Source organism: Watersipora subatra, chromosome 3 (genome assembly GCF_963576615.1).
Source record: "Watersipora subatra chromosome 3, tzWatSuba1.1, whole genome shotgun sequence".
Lineage (NCBI taxonomy): Eukaryota > Metazoa > Bryozoa > Gymnolaemata > Cheilostomatida > Watersiporidae > Watersipora > Watersipora subatra.
In genome coordinates, this window is record NC_088710.1 from 15178055 (window position 1) to 15205529 (window position 27475).

Genomic DNA, 27475 nt, shown 5'->3' on the forward strand with positions numbered 1-27475 from the left:
AGCCCAGGTAGCACATGTGTGACAGAAAATGTTTGCACCCCCGTCTGGCTTGAACCATGCTCCCTCCAGCTGCTGAAACACTTCTTCTAACCAGTTTAGGTGGGTGTCAAAATCTGGTGGAATGGCTATAATGTCGTCTAGGTAGAGTAGCAGCGTTTGTCAATAAAGGTCGTGCAACAGTTGCTCTATCAGCTCGGAAAATTGGCTGTAATGGAAATGAGTCTAAATGGCAGGACCTTCCACTTCCACAAACCAGAGCGAGTTGCAAACGCTGACTGCTCCTGGGCATTGGTATTCAAGGCCACATACAAATAATCACTGACCAGATCCAGCATACTAAAGAACTTGCTGCCTGAGAGGGCACCGAGGCTGTCATCGATCTAAGGTAAAAAGCAGGCATCTTGCTCTGTGACCGCGCCAGCCTGCAATAGTTTACACAGAATTGCCACATTCTATTCTTCTTTTGGATCAACGTCATCGGGGAACTCCAGGTGCCTCCAGCAAGTTTGATGAGCCTTTTGCTGAGAAGTTTTTGCACCTGGTGTTCCGTTTTGACTTTTTTTTCTGTCTGAGCCAGTGAGGGGCTGATGTATAGGCTGAGTCTACTCCTTTAGTGTTGGCACTTCGCATCTGATGCTTTTACATCCTGGGTCGTGAAGCCCGAGCCGAAAGGAGGGCTCATCATTGACCAGGTAATCCTCTCATATATGTGCTGACCGTGGAGGGTCAGAGGTTGGTCTGTGAGGTTCAGGTGCCATGGTACTATGCTGCTTTAGCCCATTCTGGCTTAAGCTTGTAGTCGGCAGAGAACCTTCTAGGCAACCTTGGCTATCAGCCCTAACAGGCAGTAGTTTTAAGTAATGACCCTACATGGAACGCCCATATCAGTCCAGCCAGCACCACTATGTCTCTTTATACTTGCATGTTGCTAACTAACAGCAGTGCAGGTCAACGGTCACACATTGACAGAAACCAATGTTGCTGAAACTCTATTATAGCACTCTGGGGAGCCACCAACAATGGTATCCCTATGATAGCATCCTCATCGATGTGGCTCACCTCAAAGATCTCCTTGGTCCTAACATCCTGGAGTCACATCGGGAACTGTACAACTTTGTAGAATGGCAGCCACATCCTATCGGCCAGTTGACCGTGGCTGTCACTCTTCTTGAGCAGGTCCCTCACATCCTGAAAAAGCCTGTCAAACACTTGCTTGCTCAGCAAGTTCGTGGTGCATCCGGTGTTGATCAGAAACTGGTTGGACCGCTCATCTAATTTCTCAGGGAAGCACTAACTTGTAAAATGGGGCCTGCCAAGAGCCTGCGCTCTGATAGGCTTGGCACTACCATCACCATAAAAGGCAAGATCATTGGTACCAGACATTCCTGAGTCCGCTGGGGCAAACCTCTTGTGTGTTAATTTGGTCTGGAGGTAGTGGTGTGGTATGTGCTGGTTCTGCTACTTTGAAGGCAGGCTTTTAGCCAGTCCCAGGCCGGTATTCTATTGCACTTCTGGCAACCAGGGCTCCAGCTTTTCCAAGACCCCATAGTACTTCTGGGTGGCTATGGCAGATTTCTATGTCACCTTCTCATTCCGGATAGTTATGGCCAGAAAACTTTGCCTGACCTCTCCCTTATGTGTGGATATGGCAGAAGGTCACCATGTCACCTCCTTCTGCATGGATATGGCAGAGATTTTATTATTTTTTGCCACCTTCCTCACTGGTATTTAGCCTGGCTGTGTAGTATCGAGAAAAGGCCAGGGCTTGAACAGTTATCTTTGTGGCACTACTGTTGTGGCCATTGGCCGTTTTTCCAATTTGGCTACTTTTTAATGATCTGCCCTTCCAGACAAGCCCCTGATCCTCACAGCCTCAAAACTAAAGGGGTTTAACCGGCCCGGCCTCCTTGGGGTTGTGTTCTTTCTCCTGCAGTGGCCGAATCTGCTTCGTCAACCGCTGCACCAAAGGTGTAAGCTGATTTACGGCCTTGCTCCGGAACTCTATTGCCTGCTCAGCTGGCTCCTCCAGGAACATAACTGCAGTCTGCTGACATTCCCCAGACTGACCGGATCTGGAGGAACTCGGTGCCAGCTCAGACCACATTGGTTAATGCAAGGGTTGGTGCAGCCAAAGAAGTGCCATTACAAGCTAAAGTTGTTTAGCATACTGCAAAATATCTCCTTCATTATGTTAGCTTGATGGGAATCCGGCGGGTCACCATAGGCCACTCAGACCAGCGCTTTCACTCAAATGGCACGCTCTTAGCGAGTGGGTTTTTGCGATCCTTTTCAGGGTACTCAGTTCAAAGTGAGCCTGCTGAAGAGAAAGACCGAGCTGAGCTTTTAGCGCATTAAAGATGACCTCCACTCGCTTGGCCTGTTCACAATTTTCCATATCCCCATTCAGAGCTCTTCAGAGATGCAACAGCCTAGCTGCCTTACTCCAGTCATTTTTTTCGGCAACCTTTAGGAAGCGACTGATAAGGTGCTCTATGTCTCCCTAGCCAGCATACTGATATGACTTAAACTGATGAACCGAAGGTAAAGCTCGGGATACTATCATCAACCTCTTCAGGATATCAGCCAAATGATCCGCATCTCTATCTGCTCTTTGAGCATGACTGGTGGCCTTTTTTGCGCCTTCATTTACAAGGGCACCCTTTGGAGCTTAGAAGCTGAGCTGCCACTTTTAATTGCAGCTAGGCTTTCTCTTGTCTAGAGAGTATCACGCTGCGAGATACTCATATTTCTTGGGTGTCTTTCCTTGCTACCACTAGAGTAGCCTCAGGTAGTTCACTTATAGGTTTGCTATTTTCTGTGGTTTCTGTTTTTGAGCCAGAAATTCAGCAGATTCCACTGCTGCCACCAGTGTAAAAAAATCTGCTGCAACCCATTACTACTCCACAAAGAAACGCACTACATTCAGCATGTAAAGGAAAATATTTTTTCACAAATATATGTAAACTAGATGAATGCCCGGTGTTGCTCGGGTAATAAAAAAGTCTGAACAAAAAATTTGTTTGTATTTAACATATCACAACATTTGCCATTCTAACTTTCAAACTTCATATCATAATAAAAATGTTTTGTGTAGTTAAAATAAATTAAGAGTAAAAATAAAAACAACTGTAAAGGTTTTCAAACTTTTTCAAACAACTGTAATTTTCAAACTTCATATTATGAAAAAAATTTTTTGTACAGGTCAACTAAATAAAAAAAATAAAACAACTATAAAAAGGTTTAAATTTAAATGTGAACTAATTAGCAAGTAATAGCTACATTAAGTCTGTTTTGCTACGATTACAATAAAAGATGATTTGGTAATGATACAATTAATACAAACTGAGAAAACAAAATAAAAATCTTGAATATGTTGAATTAATAATATCAATTCCTGCATAGAAGTGTTTGTGTATAAAAAATGTTACAGTTCCAACAGATGCTATCTATCAAAACTTTACGACAATACTGGTACCTCTCGATACTGGTACAAATGTGAAAAGGAGATATCGGACTGTCTTTGTTTGACCAAACAAAGAGAGAATGTAGAGGCTCTTCCTATAGAGATAATACAATCGTCCACTTGAAAATAATTGGCTTCGACCGCGATATTACAATTGAACCTTACGAAAAATCAAAAATAGATGTTCAAGAAAACAGGAAGACGTATCGCGTTTAATAGAGTTAATAGAATAAATAGAGTTTTAATTAATACGTCATTTAGCTCATGCAATCGAGAAAAGGGTGTATAGAGTATACAGTAAAAACTATGAATTGTAATATCTTTCATAGTCTAGTAAATAAAGAATTGGACTGCAAACCTGCTGATGCAATCTTCGTCAGTTCGAGTCCCGAAGAATGTAATATTTTAATATCTATTGTTTTGATAGCTATTATAGCTGGAATGACAGATATCCAAACATACAACGATGGACAAACTTTGAGATATATAGATATTAGTTGTGCTACTCGGCGTTGCCCAGGTAATAAAAAAGGCTTTGGACAAAAAATTTAGTTTCTATTTAACCTATAACAACATTTGTCATTCTAATTTTTAAACTACATACCACAAGAGGAGTGTTTTGTGTAGTTGAAATAAATTAGGAGATAAAATAAAAACAACTGTGAAGGTTTTAAAACTTTGTCAAATAACTGTAACTTTCAAGCTGTTAGCCAGGCACATTGCCAATGGAAAATTCTAGTAAGCTGCTTAATAAGATAGGCTTCTCATGTAAGCCATGACTTTGCGTCTGCATTGTTGTCCAGCTACAACTATTCTAATAATTGCTATAGCCGGACAATCAATCCTACAAACATACGACAAACTTTGAGAAATATGTATATAGATGTACAGTTTATGTTTGCTCCACAGATAACTGCATGCAATGAGTCTTTCTTGTGCTTTGCCAACCTCTGCTTGATGGGCTTTTTTTATATCGTAGCGTTGGCAGGCGCCACCCCTTTGCCGGAGAGGCCAAGTTGGTGGTAGGTCGATACCTCCAGGGGCCAACTCTGTAGCAGATCAATCTTTCATCTGCCAGTTTAGTAGTAGATTGGTCTTCATTTCTGCCAGTTCGGAGGTCGGCTTGCCTGTCCTTATCAGCCAATGGCCGGGCGACTCTACCTTTGGCTGGGTCGAGGGTCACCTCAGTCTTTCTTAGCCTTGGTTCAGCAGGACCTATTTGCGTCTCTAGCAGCTCAGAGGGCCAAGCCATCCTTTTGGCTTTATGACTGCTTGTCGATCGTGATAGCTCTCCTTGACTGGCTCCAGCTGTCATCTGCCACTAACACTCTTTACTCCTCACTAATACTATTAATGCAGAAGTTATCTTTTCTACAGATATAAATGAATGCTTGAGTGAGACAGTCGTGACATGTCCACAAGAGGGTGCTAGCTGTGTGAACACTCCTGGCTCATTCTTCTGCAGATGCGCCGAAGGGTTTGAATTTGGTGAATCTGGTAAGTTTATCCTATCCGAAGTAGGACTATTTCTGATGGTTACACTATCTATAGTTTAGACCAAACTTACTCAAAAGTCAAAAGGGTTTCACAACACTTTAATCTAACTACAATCTATTATTTATATTGTAAAAAACATGGAGAAATCCCTGATCTACAAGATCACTCTGAAAAGAATAAAATTTTGCCAGAGCTATTTTCGTTTGAGCTATTTATATTCAATTTGACAGCAGTGGCTTGTGTATCTACCAATCTAACCAAGCTAATCTAAGATATCAAGATTATGACTGTGCTCAATTTTTGGTTCAAAGGCTATGTACATGTATGAAGGGAGCTGTCTCATTTGTCATGGGGGCGTTTATATAACCACATTTTAAACCTCTCGGTGATAGAATACAAAGCAACCCATTAGTTTAAAATTCAGTTAGCTTAATTTATTTGGCTCCAAAATTTGCTTTGGGGATCAGAATATGTACATACACATAATATATGCATTAGTGACTTGCCTTTAATTTCCTAAAAGTAAAGAGTAGACAATTGCAAAGTGCCGTAGACTGAGTACTAACTATAACCACTAATTGTAAGTTAAACATGGAGTCCTGTTTTTTGCTGTTATGCTTGTCACTACAGGTATCTGTATAAACATCAATGAATGTGAAAGAGAAGCGAACTGTGATGCGAACTCACACTGTCAGGATTTGACACCAGGCTATGAATGTAACTGCGATGATGGATATACCTCGGATGTAGACGGCTGCGTAGGTTGGTTGAAAGGCAGCTTGATTTTTAAATTTTATTCTTCCTTCAGCTTTCACTATCACAAGTTACATATAAGAGTTGGTAATTTATAATCACATATCTGTAACTACTGACCATGTGTCTGTAGTAAGTCACTCATATTATATTGTTATATATTATATAGTATAATTACAGTATGTAATAACTAGATGAATGCCCTGCATTGCGCGAGTAATAAAAAACAGCTTATAAACATTACCTTACTTTACCTACTACATTACCTTTACACTACTCTATCTACAACTGTTTATAAGCTGTTTTTATTACCCATGCAACGCCAAGTATTCACCTAGCGAGGCCAGCTGGGAATCATTATGTGTGACGCAGCATTGTTATGCTCATTTTAACTGATGTAATGAATAGCTTCATCATCACTGATTACTATGCTCAGTTGAAAACATAATCTAATAAAAAAGATGGACACCCCCAGAACTGGAGGTTCAAAAATCAAATCCTCTGTAAAGCAGGCTTTTTGATTCTAAAACAATTGCTATAACTGAACAGAACACTAACAGGCACTGAGATTTACATATATATACGAGAGCCTTGATTAACAGTATAATAATTAATGTATATTATATTGATTGGAAATCAGAATTTAATTTTTTGCAGATGTAAATGAGTGCTTGTCTGGCTGGCCAACCTGTTATGGGTCAAACATGTTCTGTGAGAACACAATGGGCTCGTTTGAGTGTAGGTGCTTTGAAGGCTACAAACGGCAGGACATGAGCCCTGATTGCTATGGTTTGTACAGCTATTTAAACTCAGGCTAACAACTAAAATGGCTGTTATATATGATATATATATAATATATATAATTATTATATATAATTAATTATTATATATATATAATAATCTGATTATCAAGTTAGTAAAATAAGATATGTAAGTGTGTTTACCTATATGAGTTGACTGGATTTGACATCCACCTTGCTTAGCAAAAATAAGAAATTAAGTTTACATCTTAATTTTAACCTTGAGTAAATAACTTAGCGATGAGAGTATCATCTCTAATGTCTTTTGGTTTTCCTAGTCACAAAAAGCACTGGTTTGCACTGAGCCAAACCACTAGACAATGTACTTGGTGCTAGTGAACTTTATATGATGGCATAAAATTATCAGACTCAGTGTCAACTTCAGTCATCTACTTTCCAGCTTCAAACATTGACGCAATCTCTCTCAATTCGAATAAATCAATTTATGTTTTTAAGCCAGGAGTTTTATAGCAGAACAATTCTAACTCAGTGACATAGGTTTATCATCAACAGTTATCTCTGCAATGCTATATTCATATACATTAGACAACAATAGTTCAATGAGTGGTTACCTGAATTACTACTCGATACCTTTTATGAAGACTAGATCCTACACAGTCAGGATTAAACTGTGATATATACATTTATAATCTTTTTTGCGGAATAATATGTTACTGCATTTGTTAATTTCATGATTGATTATATAATAGTTATTTGGCAAAATGTGACCTAAGATATTTAAGATCTCTACTCCAGTTAGTTATTTAAACTAACTGGAGTAAAGATGATATAAATACATGTAACTGTAAATTGAATTGCTTAAATACTACATTTAGTTATATGAGCACAAATTACTTGGAAGGTTAGGTTGGTATTCTGACTTTCAACTCCAGTTACTACAATTTATACATAATCCACTTAGTTGACACAATACGATCGGGAGTTTATATGTGACTGCAAGCAAAGATTCTACGGTGATTGCATTATTCGCTGTGAAAGTGAGCCCTGACCAGTAAGTTTTTTATATTACCTAATAAGAGTGTCAGGGTGGCCTAGTGGTAGTGCCTTTGCTTGTCAACCATGGGGTTAGTGGTTCAAGTCTTGCTTAATGCTGATTTGACAAAAAGCTCTCAGCAAGCTTTCAATTCTAAATTGCTGGTCTTCCGGATCTAGACCATAACTTGGAGGCACTGTGTACCACCACACTGACAACTTGGGCACGTTAAAGATTCACCTCTGTCCTTCGCACATTGGGCAAGTGAACTGGCTACCTGGCTCTATCAGATGCTGTGTTGCACTGGCATCCCTTCAGGTTAATCTGACAGTTCCGAAGTGGTAGATACTGAGAACTGGTTCACTTTTTCTCTACCATACTGCTTGACTCAAGCATGCATCGCTAAGATGCAAGTCATTGTTGAAAACGCAGACAGCAAGCCACATAAACTATATTTAGTTTTATACTACCTAATATATATAAATTATATGTAGTTTTATATTACTATTTACATATATCTTATGTAGTTTTATATTAATATATATAAATTATATGTAGTTTTATATTACTATTTACATATATCTTATGTAGTTTTATATTAATATATATAAATTATATGTAGTTTTATATTACTATTTACATATATCTTATGTAGTTTTATATTAATATATATAAATCATATGTAGTTTTATATTACTATTTACATATATCTTATGTAGTTTTATATTAATATATATAAATTATATGTAGTTTTATATTACTATTTACATATATCTTATGTAGTTTTATATTAATATATATAAATTATATGTAGTTTTATATTACTATTTACATATATCTTATGTAGTTTTATATTAATATATATAAATTATATGTAGTTTTATATTACTATATACATATATTTTATGTAGTTTTATACTACTCGATATATATAAATTACATGTATATGCAACTTTTTATTACTTAATATGCATAAATTATATGTAGTGTTTGTTTTAATGCTTGAAAAGAAATTGGTTGCTAGAAATTGTATATTTCTACATATTTATGCGTTGATGTTGTCTACAATTATTACTCCATACTTTACACAACTCTTGTACATCATTCAACCATTACTAGGACTTAGTAATATTTATAGTAACATGTGATTATATGTAGTTTAGCTACGAATAAGCTGTTTGCCGAGTCATACACTAGTAACCTTACTGCTATATTGTCATAGTACTCTAAATAAACAGTCATATGTCCTATTTGTTTTTCTTTGTTATCTCTTTACTATTAAAAACTGCGCCCTAAGTTAAAGGTATATTTTTATAGCTTTGACAGGTGTCAGCAAGTGTGTTATGTCTACATGTTATAGATTTTTGTGACAAGCTTAAGCTTAGTCTCTACACTCTCACAAACTCTGCATTAAATACTGTACGTGTCGTAGACATGTTTGCTAGCTACTTATAATCACACGATTTGAGTTTAAAAGACTATACATCTGTATGCTCATTGAGTCTACAAAGTTTCCTTTAAATTGTCTATATATACTTCAGACATCAATGAGTGCGCTGATGAGCCATGTGGACCAAACTCCTATTGTGACAATCTGCCTGGATCTCATTATTGCTCATGTTGGTACGGTTATGAGCCAGATGTAAACGGGGTATGCACCAACATAAATGAATGCGACCTCTCCTATCCTATGTGTGACCCATTTGCCACCTGCACAGATACAGAAGGCTCCTTCATATGCACGTGTGATGAAGGTTTCTACCAAGATGGCTGGCAATGTTTACCAGGTAAACAAGTCTTTCTAGAGTTTTTCTACTTACATTTATAAGGCTTCAAAAGATCCTTGTGTACTCCATACGTTTTGTAATTGATTGTTTCATAGCAAGACTAGCTGTGCTACCCGGTGTTGCCCGTGTAATAGACGAGTTTTTGGACAGAAAATTGATTTGTATTTAACATATAATAACATTTGCTATTATAACTTTCAAAGTACATATCATGAGAGAAGTGTGTCGTGTAGCTGAAATAAATTAAGAAAAAAAATAAAAAAACTGTGAAGGTTTTAAAACTTTGTCAAACAACTGTACCTTTCAAGCTAGTAGCCTGGCATATTGCTAATGGAAAACTCCACTAAGCTAGGTTAGGCTTCCAATGACCGTAAGCCATAACTTTGAGTGTGTATTGTTGTCCAGGTCAGCTGTTCTAATAATAGCTATAGCCGGATTTCCAACAGACGGACTTTGAGAAATATATATATAGACTAGAGGAATGACCAGCGTTGCCCGAGTAATAAAAGTCTTTGCACAGAAAATTTATTTTTATTTAACATATATAACAACATTTGCCATTCTAACTTTTAAACTTCATATCGTGGGAAAAGTGTTTTGTGTAGTTCAAATGAATTGAAAGAAAAAATAAAACAATTATAAAGGTTTTCAAACCTTTTCAAACAACTGTAACTTTTAAATTTTACATCGTGAAAGAAGTATTTTGTTGAAATGAATTAGGAGGAAAAATAAAACTGTAAAGGTGTTTAAATGCATGGCTTTTTATTTTAACCTACTAGTATCTACTATCTATATACTCAATATACTTCAACCTTCTAGTATCTACCATCTATATATTCAGTATACTTCAACCTTCTAGTATCTACCCTCTATATACTCAGTATACTTCAACCTTCTAGTATCTACCCTCTATATATTCAGTATACTTCAAACCTTCTAGTATCTACCCTCTATATATTCAGTATACTTCAACCTTCTAGTATCTACCCTCTATATATTCAGTATACTTCAACCTTCTAGTATCTACCATCTATATACTCAGTATACTTCAACCTTCTAGTATCTACCCTCTATATATTCAGTATACTTCAACCTTCTAGTATCTACCCTCTATATATTCAGTATACTTCAACCTTCTAGTATCTACTATCTATATACTCAATATACACTACTTACCTTTTAGTATCTACCATCCACTTTCAACTTGTGACGTCAACTTGTTTCAATCATACAATGCTTTTGTAGAAGAAATCATGGGCTGTGATGAGGAGATGGCATCCCTACTATGTGCTCCATACGCCAACTGTACTCTCAGCATCTTTTCTGGAGAGTACGATTGCTTCTGTCTGAATGGATTTACTGGTGATGGATTAGTCTTGTGTGATGGTATGTTTGGACTGCATGAGATGAAGCTATAACTATTCTCAGCAATGGTAGCTACTAAAGTCAGAATTTTACTATCTTCTAATATTAGGTCTTGAATAAGTTTCAATGAAGTTATAGAAATAGTGTTATTTTTGTTATAAGTAAAGACTTGACTTTGTGCTTCATGATTTTCTGAAATATCATAGCTTCTTTGCAGATGTGAATGAGTGCGAGTTAGAACCAGGTCCTTGTGCGAGTACGACAACATGTGAGAACACATTTGGGTCTTACAAATGTGAGTGTCTCACAGGCTATGCTAGAGATGGGCAAGTGTGTAAAGGTGAGTGCAGTTGAGTTGTGAAACATTAGACTGATCTAAAATCTGCGCTTTACTTACCATTGAAATCTTTCGTATTAAAAATGCTTTAAAGGAAACCAGAAAGACTGTTTACTACGCATCACACTTAATTTCGATCAACAGTAAGCTTTTGTTCAGGATCAATATATATATTTGCGTATATAATAAAATACAGCTGTACACATTTAAGCAAGGCCCAAGGGTGCTCTCCTTTTCTCTCTCTCTCTCTCTCCCTCTCTCTCTCTCGCGGATCTCTTTTTATACTCATGGCTCCACATTTTTCCGAGGCATTTGGTCGGTCTCTTGGAAGTCTTGCAGTTCAGCCCGAACAGAGCCAAGAATTTTCTCGAATACTTGACTGACTGGTTCCTACCACAATAATTTTGGATCCCCAAATCATAGTTGTTGAGCAGGTGAATTTTATGTCATACATGTTTAGAATTTGTTCATTGCTTTTGTTCAACAAGCTGGTAAAATTTGAACAGTGACACAAATTAAAACTTTCAACCAAGAGTAAAACACCATAATTTAGATAGATTGTCAAAAGATAGTTCTTATACCTCTTAGGTAAAAACTTGTTGCTATCAATCTACATCAGAGACAATTGGTTTTCACTAATAAATTCTAAATATTTGATGTTCTATAAGAGTTATCACTTAAGCTGATGAATATTTTGCCATCTTTTGAAAAATTATCAACAGTAAAATGTGAGGCCTAATTGCTGGCTATTAGTACAGGTGAGGTGACCACCTATGCATGGGTTGGTCCTGATGGTGACTAAACTGTCAACCTCCATACAAATGGGAAGGGTTAACTGAACACCCTTACAGAGCCAAAAACAACATATGTGAAAGCACTGTGGTATACCAGAGGTGCACCGTGGTAGCATCTACAGGGCAAAGACACAAATGAATCCATCGACCAGTCACTGCTACAGGATGGAAATGCTAGCATGTTTCAACCTCTTCTTGTCCACTGGACACCGTATCCTTTTTGCTGAGAGAATGAATCTGGTCCGGCAAAAGCCAGAGGTTACCTTAACGTTTGCATGCAGCTCTATGGAATAGATAGACAATTTAACAATTGGGTAGCAACTATAGACAGTCTTAGCGCCTTAACTGATTGCAAGAGAGAGAAGAGAAATAATTGCAGGCTGGCATATACACATGCATGTTTCCTCCTTTAGCATGATTTCTTTTGTAAAAAAACACTATCACTGTCCAATTCTTTGCTTTGTTGTGTTTTATTAATAGGGAGAGCTCAACTCTTTGACTAGCTATGCTATTGCTATTATGGACTTCATCACTCTTCCAGCTTATTTCTTTTGCTTAACTAATTTTGCTGATGAAAATAAATCACAAATCACATCTAGAAGAACACCTGGCTAATTGCTTTAAGAATACATTGACTTGTCACTCGTATTGATGCTTGTTTTTCATGAATTCATATCAATCTATTTAGATTATTTGAACAGATAGTTTTTCTACTTTGGTTGTCTTACAGATGTAAATGAATGCTTAGATGACTTGCATTCATGTGACCTTGAAACGACATTGTGTTACAACACTGAAGGAAGCTATCTGTGTAACTGCAGAGCTGGTTATGATAAGACTCTTGAAGATGACTGCATGTGTCAAGGTAATATGCAACTTAGGATGATTGCATGTGTTGATGTGTCATTCTAGAACTACACCCACCGATGAGTTCCATCTTAAAAAATGTTGAAGCAATATTAGAAAGGTGTTGATAATCTTAAATATCGAGTAACTACAGACCTGATGTACAACCTACCTACCTGATGTGCAACTTACCTACCTACCAACCTACCTACCTGATGTACTATCTACCTAACTACCTATCCGATGTACAACAGCTGCTCAAGGAAGATAACTTATTTTGCTTGTAAATTCAGCTAATTCACCTACACATATCTTTATTAAGTTATTCTTTTTAAATAATCTCATGCACAGTTGCTAGAGTTTGCTAACTTTTCTCTATTGACTGACATGTTTTGAGCTTTTGTATATGCTTGAACCAAGTCTAAAGAGTATAGAGCTGAGGCTATAAATTATGAAACTGCAGCTTTCGACAGACTAAAAAAAATTTTCTGCTATGCATATATTATATATATAATTATGTATATATTTATGTATGCATATATTATATATATATGCATACATATGTATTATGTATATATATAATATCTATAATGTAATATGTCTTATGTATGTATATATAATATATATGTATGTACTAGCCATGCTTTCCGGCGTTGCCCGGATATTAAAAATCAGCTTATAAATTGTTATGTTTCTGCACAGAAGCAATTAAATAGAGTATTAAATTAGAGAAATGGTTTATTGCACTCTCCAGAGACAACTGATTTGATAACAGAAAACCCAAGTATTTATATGTTTGGTCATAGAAAAGCTTTGTAAAAAGCTACAAGCATTATTAATAGCTATAATGAGACAGTACTATATAATATTAGCTTGTATAAAGCTTTAGCTAAAAAGCATAATGTTTGTTGGCAAAGTACCAGTAATACTTGGCACTTGCATGACACCTCCTCACTAAGCTAAAGGTTCTTTCTGGTTCTCTTAGACCTTCGGGGTTTGTCTCTGCTATACTCATCTCCATCAGGTAGACGAGGGTTGCGTGGTCTTCTTCTAGACGGAGGTTGCTCTGTTACAGTTGTAGGGGCTGGTAGTTGCAGTTTTGTCTCCTCTGCTATATCAGGTTTATCTCCAGGGTCTTGATCTTCTTCTGTTGAGTATCTTGGTCTGAGTTGTTCAACATGTCTTCTCCAAGTAGGTCCCTTTGGTACCACTTTGACATTGAGACTACGAGTTCCATATCTCTTAGTAACAATGGCTGGAACCCATCTAGGTTGTCTGTTGCGTCTAGGTCCATGATACAAGGCATAGCATGGTGCTCCAAGATTGTAGCTGTGTATCTTGCTAACTGTCTTTTCTGCCGATCGGTTGAAGCTCTTTTCTTGTTCAGTGCCCCACTTCCAAGTCTCTCCTTTGCGTGTCAGTTTGTGCAATGGTCCTGTGAGTTGTGACAGATTGGGTATGAACTTGCTGTAGAATTGTGTAGCTCCTAAGAAAGATCTTAGCTGAGTTAAGTCTGTTGGGACTGGCATCTGTTGTACTGCATCTGCCTTCTTTCCTTTAGTGATTCCCTTTGAAGTGAGTTTGTGTCCCAGGTACTCTACTGTAGGTTGAGCAAAACAGCACTTGTCTTTTCTACATCTGAGCCCTCTTTCTTCTAATCTTTGAAGAAGTCGACGTAAGTTTTGTAGATGGCTCTCTGCATTGGCTCCACTCACTAGTATATCATCTAGGTATACTGCTACTCCTGGGAGGTCTTGTGTCAGTTGCTCCATGATTTCTTGAAAATACCCTGGTGCTGAGCTTATGCCAAAGGGCAACCTCTTCTGTAGTAGTACTCCTCGGTGTGTTGATAGTGCTAGTCGTCGTTGACTTTCTGGTGCCAACAATATTTGATTGTAGGCATCTGCTAAATCAATCTTTGTGTAGCAATAGCCTCCACCTAGTTTTCTGATTAGATCTTCTGGTAGTGGGATAGGTTTCCTATGTGTTTCTAGCTGATTATTGATAGTCTTGGAGTAGTCTCCACATACTCTGATCTTCCCTGCAGCTTGACCTGTTGTAGATTTGCGTACAGGTACAACTGGTGTTCCATACTGGTTGAATTGAGTTGGTTCCCATATGCCTTTAGCTACACCTGCTTCGTATGCTTGGTTGAGCTCTTCTGTCAAGGCAATAGGAACTGGTCTGGGTCGGCAGAAGACTGGCTTTGTTGAAGGTTTGAAGTTTATCTCTAGTTCAAAGTTCTTGAGACATCCTAGCTCGTCTTTGAATATTTCTGGAAATTCTTTGCACATCTCCTTACACTTGATTTGTAACCTCCCATCTGGCTGGTTCTCTGTGATTGTTGATACAAGGTTCTGTTGTAGCTTGTCATCAATAAAGATGCCTAGTTGCTGTATAGCAGTTCTTCCTAGTAGGTTGAGATCTTGTACAGCACTAATCACAAATGGTAGTCTGACTTCTTTCTGTGCATCCAATTGGGCAGTTAGCTCACATCTGCCAAGCGTCTCTATGAGATGTCCTGAGGCTGATTTGTAGTTAACTGTAGTAGGTTTTAGGTTTGGCTTTCCTAGCTTCTCCCATATTGATTTACAGATGAAGTTGTCACATGCTCCAGTGTCCAGTTCAAGTGTGAAGTTGTCTCCCTCCAGTTTGATGTTTTCAGCAAGTTTCACCATCTTGGTTGATGTGCATTCTATCATCTTTACTGGTTTTTCTGCTGCAGATGATTTCTTTTTCTTGCATGCTCTTTCTATGTGACCTTGTTTAGAACAAAAGTTGCAGGTGGCTGCTTTGAATCTGCAGTCATCCGCTGTATGGTTAGTTCGGTCACATCTGTAGCATAGCTTTCCTTCCTTCTGCTTGTCAGGTGTAGAGTTGTTTTTCTGGATTGGTTTGTATCTTGATTTCTGTTGAGCAACCTTGTTGACTTTAGACGAGTTTCCATAAACTGTCTCTTTGGCAACTTTAGCTGCTTCTTCTGTTTCCTGTGCTACCTGTATAGCTTTGTTGAAGTTGAGTTCATTGTCCTTGACCTTGAAGAGAGATTTGAGAACTGCTTCATTGTTTACAGAGCAGATAAATCTTGTTCTGAGAGCCTCATCTAATGGATCTGTAATGTCTATGAAGGCACATGTAGTTGCATCTTGACGAATTCTGGCAGCTAACTCTTGAATAGTTTCTCCAGGTTTCCTCTGCATGTCACTCCAATACTTGTAACGCTCTCTAACAATGAAGCGCTTAGGGTCATACTGGTCTTTGAGAAATTCCAGTATTTCATCCATGTTGAGATCGTTGATCTGCTTGGGTGTTGAAAGCTGAGCTGCCATATTACTAAGCTGCTTGTAGAGTGTAGGCTGTTGGTTGGTGAGAAAAGTGCCAGCAATCTTGTCTTGATGAATAGAATTTGCTGCAATGAATGTGTTGAATCTGTCTATGTAATCTGTTAGTAGCTCTGCTGTTGGGTCAAAACCTGGGAAGGCTGGAACAGCGGTTGCAGCTGTTTCTTGTTTCCGTTGTAGGTTTTGTAGTAGTAGCTCCATCAGTTTCTTATTCTCCTCCATTCTTTCATCTTGCTGACATCTGTATTCCTCTTGTTGCTGCTTGAACTCCTCATGCTGCTGTTGTCTATGCTCTTCTTGCTGCTTTCTCTGCTCTTCTTGCTGCTGTCTCTGGTCCTCCTGCTGCTTCTGCATTAGCTTGATCAGGTCTGCTACTTCTGCCATTGTAGTGGTGCAATTTAGAACAGTTACTCTTGTAATAAACTAGAACTCTTTGTATCGATTTTATCAATGATAAAATCTGAACAAAACTCTTTGTAACTGTTCAAAAGAGAAATCCTTGTCGCCAATTAGCTTCTGTTATGTTTCTGCACAGAAGCAATTAAATAGAGTATTAAATTAGAGAAATGGTTTATTGCACTCTCCAGAGACAACTGATTTGATAACAGAAAACCCAAGTATTTATATGTTTGGTCATAGAAAAGCTTTGTAAAAAGTTACAAGCATTATTAATAGCTATAATGAGACAGTACTATATAATATTAGCTTGTATAAAGCTTTAGCTAAAAAGCATAATGTTTGTTGGCAAAGTACCAGTAATACTTGGCACTTGCATGACATAAATAATGAGAAGTAATGAGAGTTGCCTGCCACTTGCTATTAGCTTGGCAGATTGCCAATGGGAAATTTTAGTAAGCTAACTAATGACAATCACTTACTTGTGCAATCACCCTGCTTATTACGCAAAGCCGTTGGGTATTTTCTCTCATATAACCACTTATATCGGCTGGCCAACAACTCAATTTCTTTGGCCTAATGGGTATGGTGTCAAACTGGTGAATGTTAGGGTCTGAGATCAAATCTTCTTCAGCACGGATTCTTTATTCCAAAATATCTGCCCTTACCATGGTAGTGGGAGACTCTGGAAGCAAATAACTGGAGTTGTAAAGCAAATAGAGTACACTCATCACACACAAGAATGCTCAGCATGGAGTTGCACCTTCTATACCATAAGAGCTGATAACTATGATTATTCAAATAAGAGAGTCTGCTTTAGATTTTTTATCTTTACGAGTCATCTCCCACCAAGTTGTGGTTTCAGCATACTGATGACACGGTAGTCACATTTTAATAGTCGCTAAAATAAAAGTTGTGTCTTTGTCCCCGGTTGAAGGTTTGGGAGAAAGATTACATCGTACCAGATTTGAACACCCAACTTTCACTGTGGTAGATCAACACTCGAACATAATTGTATGTGTAACTATTACAAATGATGAACTCTCACCACACCCTAAACTGCCTACGTACTAGTATGAATAATAGTTTATATAGCAATAATTATTAAAGAATTTTCTTTTAGAACTGTTTAATCAACATCCATCTATACATAACATTTTTGATTTTGTTATAATGCCGAAGATAAATTTTTTCCGTAGGGAACACCCATGTGAGATCATCTGAAAATTTATCTGTGCAGTTATAACAGCTGCCAATAGAAAACAATTTCAATTAGTTATTAAATATCAATATTTGTCAGTGAAATCTTGCACAAGTAAACATATCTATATATTTCATCTTCACCGACAGTATGCAAATGGGGTAAGCTATGAAAGTTTCAAACTTTTTAATTTGGCTGTGTTCTGCTTAGTTTTCAAGCTATTCCAGGGGGAAATATGTTCACATAAACTTTGGAGAGCAACAGAGATGCTCCTGCAAGTCGGTACAACCCGGCTTTACATAAACAGGCTATTTTAGTTAGATATCAGATTTTCTTGAGTATTTCATCACAAAATTATAAATTTTATAAATTTTGCAATTTGATCAAAGTATTAAAAGATTTAAAAATATTCTAAAATTACTTGAAAGGTCTGCAAAATTATTCAAATATAAAAGTTTAGAAATTTAATATTATTATTAGGTCAATGTTATTAAAATAATAAACTAAATATATACAACTAGTATATTAATAGATGTAATATGGCTAAACAAAAATAGTTTAACTTCTTAGTTACAATTTTCAACTGAACAGAACAGCAATACTACTGCTACGACAGCTATTGGTAGTTTCCTACATTGTAAATGTAGATGATGAATTAAATGCTCCGATGCACTTGCTCTGTTTTTAGACATCAATGAGTGTGTAATCAATCCGTGTGGAGCTAATACAACATGTGTGAATGAGCTGGGAGGATACACTTGTAAATGTTTAGAGGGATTTGGTGGCTCCTGCGAGAACTGCATCAGTAAGTGGCCTCGCAAGTCGCAATGTTACCTTTAAGTTGTTCTGCTTGGTATTAAACACTGTGATTGAATCATCAGTGAATTTTCTCTAATAATTTCAAAATTTTAATTAAAATTTTCTCTATTAATTTTATGTAGCGGCCAATTCTCATGACCTCTTGACCTTTATTTTGCCAAATTGAATCATAGTAAGATATTTAATGGCTAACTTTTATGCTCGCTACATTCTACAGAAGTTGAATATATTATGAACTTCAATAAGGCATAAAGCATCTGCCATGCTCTGTTTGAAGACATCAATGAATGTGGAATGGGCTCACATAACTGCCATCGTGATGCTCACTGCACGGATACAGTTGGAAGCTTTATATGCGAATGTAAGCAAGGCTTCTACGGAGATGGCATTACCAGCTGTGAAGGTGAGACCTTTCAGCAAGTTTTTTATACTACTTAATACACATAAATTATATGTAGTTTTATATTACCTAATATATATATATATTATATGTAGTTTTATACTACCTAATATATATTATATGTAGTTTTATACTACCTAATATATATAAATTGTATGTAGTTTTATATTATCTAATATATATAAATTGTATGTAGTTTTATATCAACTAATATATATAAATTGTATGTGGTTTTATACTAACTAATATATATAAATTGTATGTAGTTTTATAGTACCTAATATATATAAATTATATGTAGTTTTATATTACCTAATATACATAAATTATATGTAGTTTTATATTACCTAATATATATAAATTATATTTAGCTTTATTCTACCTAATATACATAAATTATATGTAGTTTTATGTTACGTAATATACATGTATATAAATTATACATGTATGTAGTTTTTGTTTTTATGTTTGGAAAGAAATTGTGTAACTATATATATATATATATATATATATATATATATATATATATATATATATATATATATATATATATATATATATATATATATATATATATATATATATATATATATATATATATATATATATATATATATATATATATATAGTACTTTATTGGCAATAAAGTCATTCCAAAAATAGAACTGTGTTTCAAATTAGGCCTTACAACAATAGTAGAACAGAAAAAAAATAAAAAAAAGGGTAACAGTTAGTAATGAAAATTGAATAAATAGTTTATTTTATAGTTTTAAATTGATTGCTCTAAATTGTATATTTCTACAGGCTGATGTGTTGATGACACCTACAACACCTACAACATACTTTAAACAGCACTTGTATATCTATATATATAAGTCTCAAAATCTGTTGTTTGGTGTGTCCAGCTATAGCTATTAAAATCTAGGAAAGAAAGATTCACTTGCTGAATTTGATCTCGGAACCTCCTGAGTCACCAGGCAATAATTTAACCAATTAAGCTACACGAGATGCAATAAATTCAATAAGTGAGATGAGTCGATATGTTGGTTAAAATATGCATAGCACTCTGCGTTACACAACAGCACTTAAGCTTTCACTCATGGCTCTTAGTAAGCTTAGCAGTTCGATAGTAGCATACTCAAATTAGTCATTGGCAACATGCCAGGCTAATGGCAAGTTGCAGACAACTACATTGCCTGCCGCTGTTTATAAGCTGTTTTTAATCCCTATGCAACGCCGGGAAGCCGGCTAGTCATCTTACAATTGCTAGGATTTGGTAATATCGATGTTAACATCTGATTATGTACATAGTTTAGATATGATGTTTCTATTTGTCGAGTCATACATTAGTAACCTTACTGTTATATTTATATCGTACTCTAAATAAACAGTTTATATGTTCCACTTGTTTATTATCATATTTTACTATAAAAAATTGCAGCACAATTTTAAAGGAGAAAACATTAAAAAATTGAGTAGGGTACTTGAAGGGCCTGCGTAAGGTGGCATCTGCTGTATTTGGCGATTGGCTTGGTCTAGCAAGCTGATCCTTCCTATGAGAGGGCTCGAGAGTGATATTCATTCAGTCTAATTTAATCAGTATCACATTATATAACACTATGTTATACTTACATTATACTATATTGCATTATAATATATTACCTGGTATTATAGTAAATACTAGCCAAATGCCCAGCATTGCACAGCTAATAGAATAATTACTTAGTGAGTTTGAGTACTTTACCTAGAAAGCTAGATCTTTACTAAAATGTTTACTAAAACATTACCCACTTTGGGCCAGCTTCGCAGTCGTTAGCGTAACGGTCAACAGTGCTAGTTATTAACCTCAAGCGAGCGTGAGTATCTTAGCCAATGTAATGACTGTTTGACCAATGAATCCATTGTATTCCATTTAGCTTAAATGCTTAAATTTGTCTCCTCTAGATCTGGAGGTCCCGAGATCAAATCCAGTGCTGTGCTAATTTTTCATAGTTAGATTTTAATTGCTATAACTGGACATAAGGTTTAACAAAAAGACAAACGCTAAGAATTATATATATAGATTATTGCATTAAGTAATACTAAGTTATGCTGTATTATATTATGGAACATCAAATACATTACACAATATTACATTATCTTATGTTATATTGCCTAATATTATATTTCACAACTCATTATTTCATATTATATCATATTGTCTTATATTACAGTATGTGATAACATATTAGTTAAGTTGACTTGGTTAGTTAACTGAGTTCTGGCATAACAATCAGTAGAAACAAATTATCTCAATATGAAAACAAGAGTTAAATATTTGTATACTTTTTAACAATCTTCTTTTGATGCTTGTGCAGTTGAGAAACCATGTGCGGCTGGAGTGGACAGCTGTGATGTGAATGCTATGTGCAAAGATGAATTCAATGGAGAATATTCCTGTAAATGTTACCCTGGCTACACAGAATCTGATAATGGCACTTGTATCGGTGAGTTCAGCTCCTTAAGATTACATTTTAATGGATAATGCCAACAAGTGTAAGTAATGTAACACTTAACATACAATACTCATTACTCAAGTACAGAGTCTCCTAATGGAACTTCTGTTAGTGTCCTTCAATTTCTCACGAGCATCGACTGTCTTGTCTAATTCGGTTAAATCTCAACATTCGAAGTTATTTCATTCGAATATCTGCTTCGTATGTCAAAGCGATCTACATGTCGGGGCAACCATTCTTAATAGAATGCACTGCAATTTGTTTAATTTGTTTCAGAGCCTAAAAACTATGATAAACTTTTTAAGTAATTACATTCAGCATAAAAGCCAATACAAATGTAATAATTTAAGTTAGCAAAATGTGTTTTTGTTACTTTGACTTACTTTGACTTACGAATGAAAGTTAGGAGTTGGCAATATGTAGGCTCAAGTTCATTGGTTGAGTAAATGATATAAATGTGCGGCATATTTAACCTGCTTACACTAGATGTGGTTTCAATTAATTCAATTTATATAATTTTCAAGCTCCGTTATTGATTAGATGTTTCACGACTACTTCCTGAACCATAAGGTTTAAAGAAATTTTAGAATTTGTATGTTGGAAATTGCTTAGAATGGTAGAACAAATATTTACATCGTAAATCATAAAACTTGTATGTAGAAAGGGTCATAAGTCGGCATTTGACTGAACTGGCTAAATCCACAACTTTTCAATTTATCTATTATAAATATCTCATTTTTGCTTTTCTGTTGTTCAGAAACTTGTTTTGGGAAATAAATGTCTAAAACCCTATAAATTCCTAACTTCATGATGTAAGTTACTTGGTCATGTATATTTCATCTCTATCAAGCAATCGCATAACAACAATATATAATAGAATACGCATAATTGAAGTAATTCCAAACAGTAAATTTATATGTAAGAATAGTCAAATTTTTAAATGTGAAAAAACAGTTTTTGATTTATACATTTGAACAATAATATTTATGCACTTATTGAATATATTCTTAAGATACATTTATATTAAAATTTATATTTTTGCAACAATTCAATAAACTAATTAAAATATACAACGAGGCTATTACAAGTGGGTGTGTCATTATTAGCAATATGCGAATAATTCTAATAGATGACTGATGAAAATGGAATTTTTTGCGGCTTGTTTTATGGGTTGTCTTAATTTTAAGCTAATCCACGTCGTAAACTAGTTTCTGACAATCTAATATTTGATGTTTTGTTTTACCCTCTTAGTATATAGGATATAGCGAGTAACATTTTATCGAGCTGAGTTGTGTTTTTTAATAGTAAGAGTAAGAAATTCCCAGTCATATCATTGCATAAGACAAACAAAAATTGTGATGAATTAGAGTGGTTTGCTTGTAGGTAAAAAACTCTACATAAGAGTTTTAGGCTTTTTAAAATTTTTAGCCGCTAACTAATATTGGTGGTCTGGTTTATTCTCTCGGTAAGAAATAGCATCAAATTCTATTCTAGTAAACATATTATCTATCAATGTTAAATAGTTGTAACAAAAATAGTTTCACATTTTGCAATATGTACATATATATGTTGTAGACGAGCATTTGTTCCTATGTTTTAAATAGTGATGTGTTGCTGTTTTACTATTTCACTCACCAGTTGACGATGTATGTGGAGTTCTTACAAAATGTTCTGCTGATGCTACTTGCACAAACATTCAAGGTTCATATGTGTGCAAATGCAAGTCTGGTTTCCTCGGAGATGGAATCACATGTGAAGGTTAGTCGGGGCTCATAAGTTGTTGCTAGTAATTGGCCTCTAAATGCTAAACCATGCGTTTTTCTACTAAAAAGTGACCCTAGTCTTGTTTAGTACAAAATTAATTATTTTTCATTTATTTTGTTTATGGTTACAAAGTAATGGAGTTGTAATCATGTTAACGATACCTTGAAAAAAACTGTGACTTTAAAATTTAAAGAATAAATATTATCGCAAATGTGACCAAAACATGCGATTTGTGTGTTGGAAATAATCTTTCTAGACTTTGTAATGTTTCTAAAATGGTTACATGACTTTGAAACAGTCTTTTTTATTTTACTTTCAATTGAGGCAAGAAGATTTAGTAAAAGTAATCAAGCACTAGAATAACAAAATTTAGTTAAAGTGGCCAGTTTATTACCAGCCTGTAATTGGAAGGTCAGGCTGGTAATAAACCAGGGTCTTATACATAAACATCTGACTGGTTTAACAATCATTGTATTGGGCTGTTTCAGCGATGCCACAAGGCTGTGGTGATGGTCAGGCTTGTGATCCAAATGCTATGTGCAATGATGGTGAATGCCTTTGTCTAGATGGCTATGAGGGTGATGGAGTGGCCAAGGATGGAGTAGCTGGCTGTATAGGTTTGTACACTTTGTCTAGCTATAAACAGAAAGTTATCGTAATTAACTCTTTCATTTTTATTTCATATTAGCACCAGTTTAAATTGAACATACTGAAACGCCTCTCATACTTTCTCTCTCAAAAGGGATCAATGGTTCATTTCCTTTACACTTGCTAGATGTAACATGTACTTGTATGTGAAGGGTCTTGCTTTATTTAATACGTTCTCATTGTTGACTGTTAGATATTGACGAGTGCAAGGCAGACCAGCCTGTGTGCACTGATAACGCCGAGTGTATCAATACACCAGGCCTTTATCTATGTCAGTGCAAGAGAGGATTTGTGGGAGACGGAGAGGAAGTCTGTGTGAAAGGTGAGCTCATGTCTTGAATACCTCCTGTATTTGATAGATATGTTAAATGGTTTATTTATGAGATATCTATTCACATAAAGGATATATCTCTTCTATATGAGTTTGTCATATGTTTTCACCGAGTTTATTACTTCACAGTTTTTGCTTTTCTGTTATAAAGAAGTAAGGCTACTCAGTGTGAATGAAGTTCTGTCTCTTATCGCTGCGTTTCCATGTTTCAAATGGGTTCGGACTTGCCCACTGCTGACGAATTCACATCCTACCATTTCAACAATTCAAAGTTGCACTATCAATCTTTTTTAAAATTTGCAATGTATCCATCAAAACAGAATTTGCTAAAGTACACTCGGTTTCGAGTTACGGTCACTTTTCAATTCATACATAATCAACTAGTTGCACTAAAAAATGTTCATTTTATCATACTCGTGCGAGCGACTCATCCTTGGCAAAGCAGAAACAATAGTGAGTAGCAGTTGAAGGTTTTCATAGCAGAGACCCGCTTGGTTGTGCGTTGAATTTTTTTTCCTTGACTGGGAAAGGTTTAGCCGAGTATATCTACTTGGATCCATTAGCAGCGAGCATTTTTATGATATCGAAATACTCTCACAGGGAATGATTTTGCACAAACTTAGCGAAGTGAAATACGGTCGATTGCGTCCGGATTTTATTGTTTCTATGATTCAGAGGAAGCAACTCCAAACCCATTCGAAGCATTGAAATACAGTGAATGAGAGTGTGTACTGAATACAAACTGGCATCACTACGACTGCATCCTTAATTGAACCTAGACTAGCTATAATCATCAGCAACAAATGCTATTGTTATTGTTGTTAACAAAATTATTACAGCTTGCAAGGGTCTATTAAATGGAAAACTGAAAGAATTGACAAGTTAGTGTATTGGGACAAGTCAATATTATTTTGCTATGTTTTTTTCACTGCTTCTGTTATATAAATAACACTCTTATTTTTTAGCATTACACTTTCAGCATTTCAGACAATAAAAAAATCCTAGGCTTACTCATATTCAGATTAACGGAAAAAACTGATTTCTTGAAGTATTGTCATGTTTTGACTACAAATTTAGTTTCTAAAATTTAACTTGAGAGCTATATTATTTTTGCAAACCAAATTCATGCAACAGAACATAAGATGTAATCAGACAACTCTGCATGTTCAGGTTTTAGTCCGGTTTGATCACGTCTAATTAGAACTGTAGGAAACTGTGGCTACAGCAGACAGGAGATACTTACATTTTGTAGTGAGAGGATACAAAGGTAACATAGTCAACGAGTAGACAACTCCTATGAATAAGAGATAGTTAAGCGCTCATACATTTTCAAGCAAGGAATTTTTATTTTATTATTAAATTAAGGTAGCAAGTCATTGGTTTAAGGGTTTCAATGATTTTTCAGCTGAAGATCCATGTGCAGCTGTCAGCTGTGACAGAGGTATGAGGTGCGATGGCCCAACTGGCCAGGCAGTTTGTGGGTGCAAAGAGGGCCTAAGGCTAGACCCATTGAGTGGATGTTACGGTAGGAGTTTTCATACCTTAAATACTCTAAAATCACCTTTTCAGAAAAGGTTTACTCAATACTTGAGCCAAGAGTTTCAAATAAGTTACTTGATATGAATTTTAATTGTTCAAAGAAGGTTTATGCTTGTTAGATGTAGGATGGTTGAACTTTGTTGCTGAGAACTCTGCTGCCTTTCTTAATGCTGAGATCTCTAGCTGTCATATCTAGTAAGCCCTAGGAGCACAGGTTTTGATAGCTGGAGAGTGTATCACGGTTTCAGATTTAGTATCTCTAATTATCTTATCTAATAAGTTAACCAAGTTGGCTAGCCTTAGAGTCATGTGGTTATGGTAGATAAAAAATCTTTGAGCTCAACTAGTCTTAGGGTTACAGACTATCATAGCAGTCGGGTTTTACACCATTATTTGTAAGATAAGAGCATTACCTGCCAATCTTTAAGAAGAGCTATTTTCGTCTGACCAAAGCCACGGCTGGAGCTTGGAAAAAGAATTCATTACATAGGATGTGAACTCGCACCATTCGGCAATTACACGCAACACGCTACCACCTACACCAATTGTTCACCTTCTTGATGTTAGCATTATTGCGTATGCAGTTATTCTCTTTGTTTTATCAGCAGACCTAACGATCTCTCATGGCGCTCAAGACTGCCAGGTTACTAGTTATCTATAAGTTTGGTTAATGTTCTATTAAAGTTTCTATATCCTTGTCTTTCTGCTGTTCCTTAGCTGCTTGTTTATGACTAGTAAGCTGATATTGGCTTCCAGTTGTTGTGCATACCTCTATTGATAAAACTAACACGTTGCATTGTTTATATGGTCAATAAATATTCCAACTTGTTTATGTATGCACCAGAAATGAAAGTTGCATCATGATATTTGGTTCCATTAGCATCTAACACTAGTTACTCTTTCAAGATATTGATGAGTGTAAATTGGGAGAGCACAACTGCCCAGTTGACTCAAAGTGCAGCAACAAAGTTGGAAGCTATTCCTGTGTTTGTGGTGATGGATATATATATGATAAGCTGACAAACAACTGCACAGGTATGATCGTTCGCTCTGACAAGACCCACATTACATAGTGGTATTTTTGGTAAACATGGATGTGATGTTCTGTTGTACACATCTTTTGTAATTTTTTTGATGTTCCATAAATTTGAATTTAAATAAAAATGCTTGCTTTGGTAACATTATATATGCTCATCCGTGGACTCTAAAAGTTCTTCATCCAAATAAATTTGCAACATAAACTTATTTGTGCTTGCATATTTAACACTGAGTAGTACTGTTCAACTCATATGTTATTTTACATCACAGTATATATAAATATAACACACATATTATAAGTACAACTAAATTATTTATACTCATAAAAAACATTAATTTTTTGTTATACATATATATTTTTATATGTATTTTATTTTTATAAAAGGCAGTCAAAGACACTGAGTACAAAATTGATAACATTTTCTACAATGATTACGGCAATTCTAAAATATGCCTAATATATGAAAGAGCAATTTTAGACTGCAATATATCTGGTGAGACTACATTGAACAGTTAGTAGGTATAACATTTTCCAACGAACTTAAGATATATGATCTTTGATACAGTCAATCTGTCGAACTGGTAGAAACATAGTGCACATGCACCCTGTGGTAAAAAATTTGATAAAATGAATAAAAATACTTATCATTTAATTGAGTGCTCAGAGTATGTAAACCCGGTGCAAAGAACTGCCTAAATTCTATTGGCCAAATTTTTAATTATTGACTACATTTTTATTGAACAGAGTTCTATATTGACTGAATTAATGAGATATTGAATTGAGATTACTAATTACCTCAAAAGTAAACATGAATGTTGCAAATATAACAAATTTCTTATATGAATTTGTCAAACTTGAAATTTGAA

The 27475-nt window shown here is 35.6% G+C and overlaps 1 protein-coding gene across 1 annotated transcript in view; it reads left to right on the top strand.

Moving 5' to 3' along the window:
* The first annotated feature begins 4727 nt into the window (after positions 1–4727).
* The window catches only part of LOC137390372 (fibrillin-1-like), a 36415-nt gene continuing 13667 nt past the window's right edge, over positions 4728–27475 (top strand). Inside the window, exons 1-16 of the mRNA XM_068076705.1 lie at positions 4728–4737; positions 4841–4960; positions 5591–5722; positions 6371–6502; positions 9049–9294; positions 10540–10680; positions 10877–10999; positions 12521–12655; positions 18263–18379; positions 18671–18796; positions 21151–21279; positions 22927–23046; positions 23541–23669; positions 23894–24032; positions 26155–26213; positions 26477–26605. Coding sequence (XP_067932806.1) covers positions 4728–4737; positions 4841–4960; positions 5591–5722; positions 6371–6502; positions 9049–9294; positions 10540–10680; positions 10877–10999; positions 12521–12655; positions 18263–18379; positions 18671–18796; positions 21151–21279; positions 22927–23046; positions 23541–23669; positions 23894–24032; positions 26155–26213; positions 26477–26605 — 1987 coding nt within the window. The remainder of the gene's footprint in view (positions 4738–4840; positions 4961–5590; positions 5723–6370; positions 6503–9048; positions 9295–10539; positions 10681–10876; positions 11000–12520; positions 12656–18262; positions 18380–18670; positions 18797–21150; positions 21280–22926; positions 23047–23540; positions 23670–23893; positions 24033–26154; positions 26214–26476; positions 26606–27475) is intronic.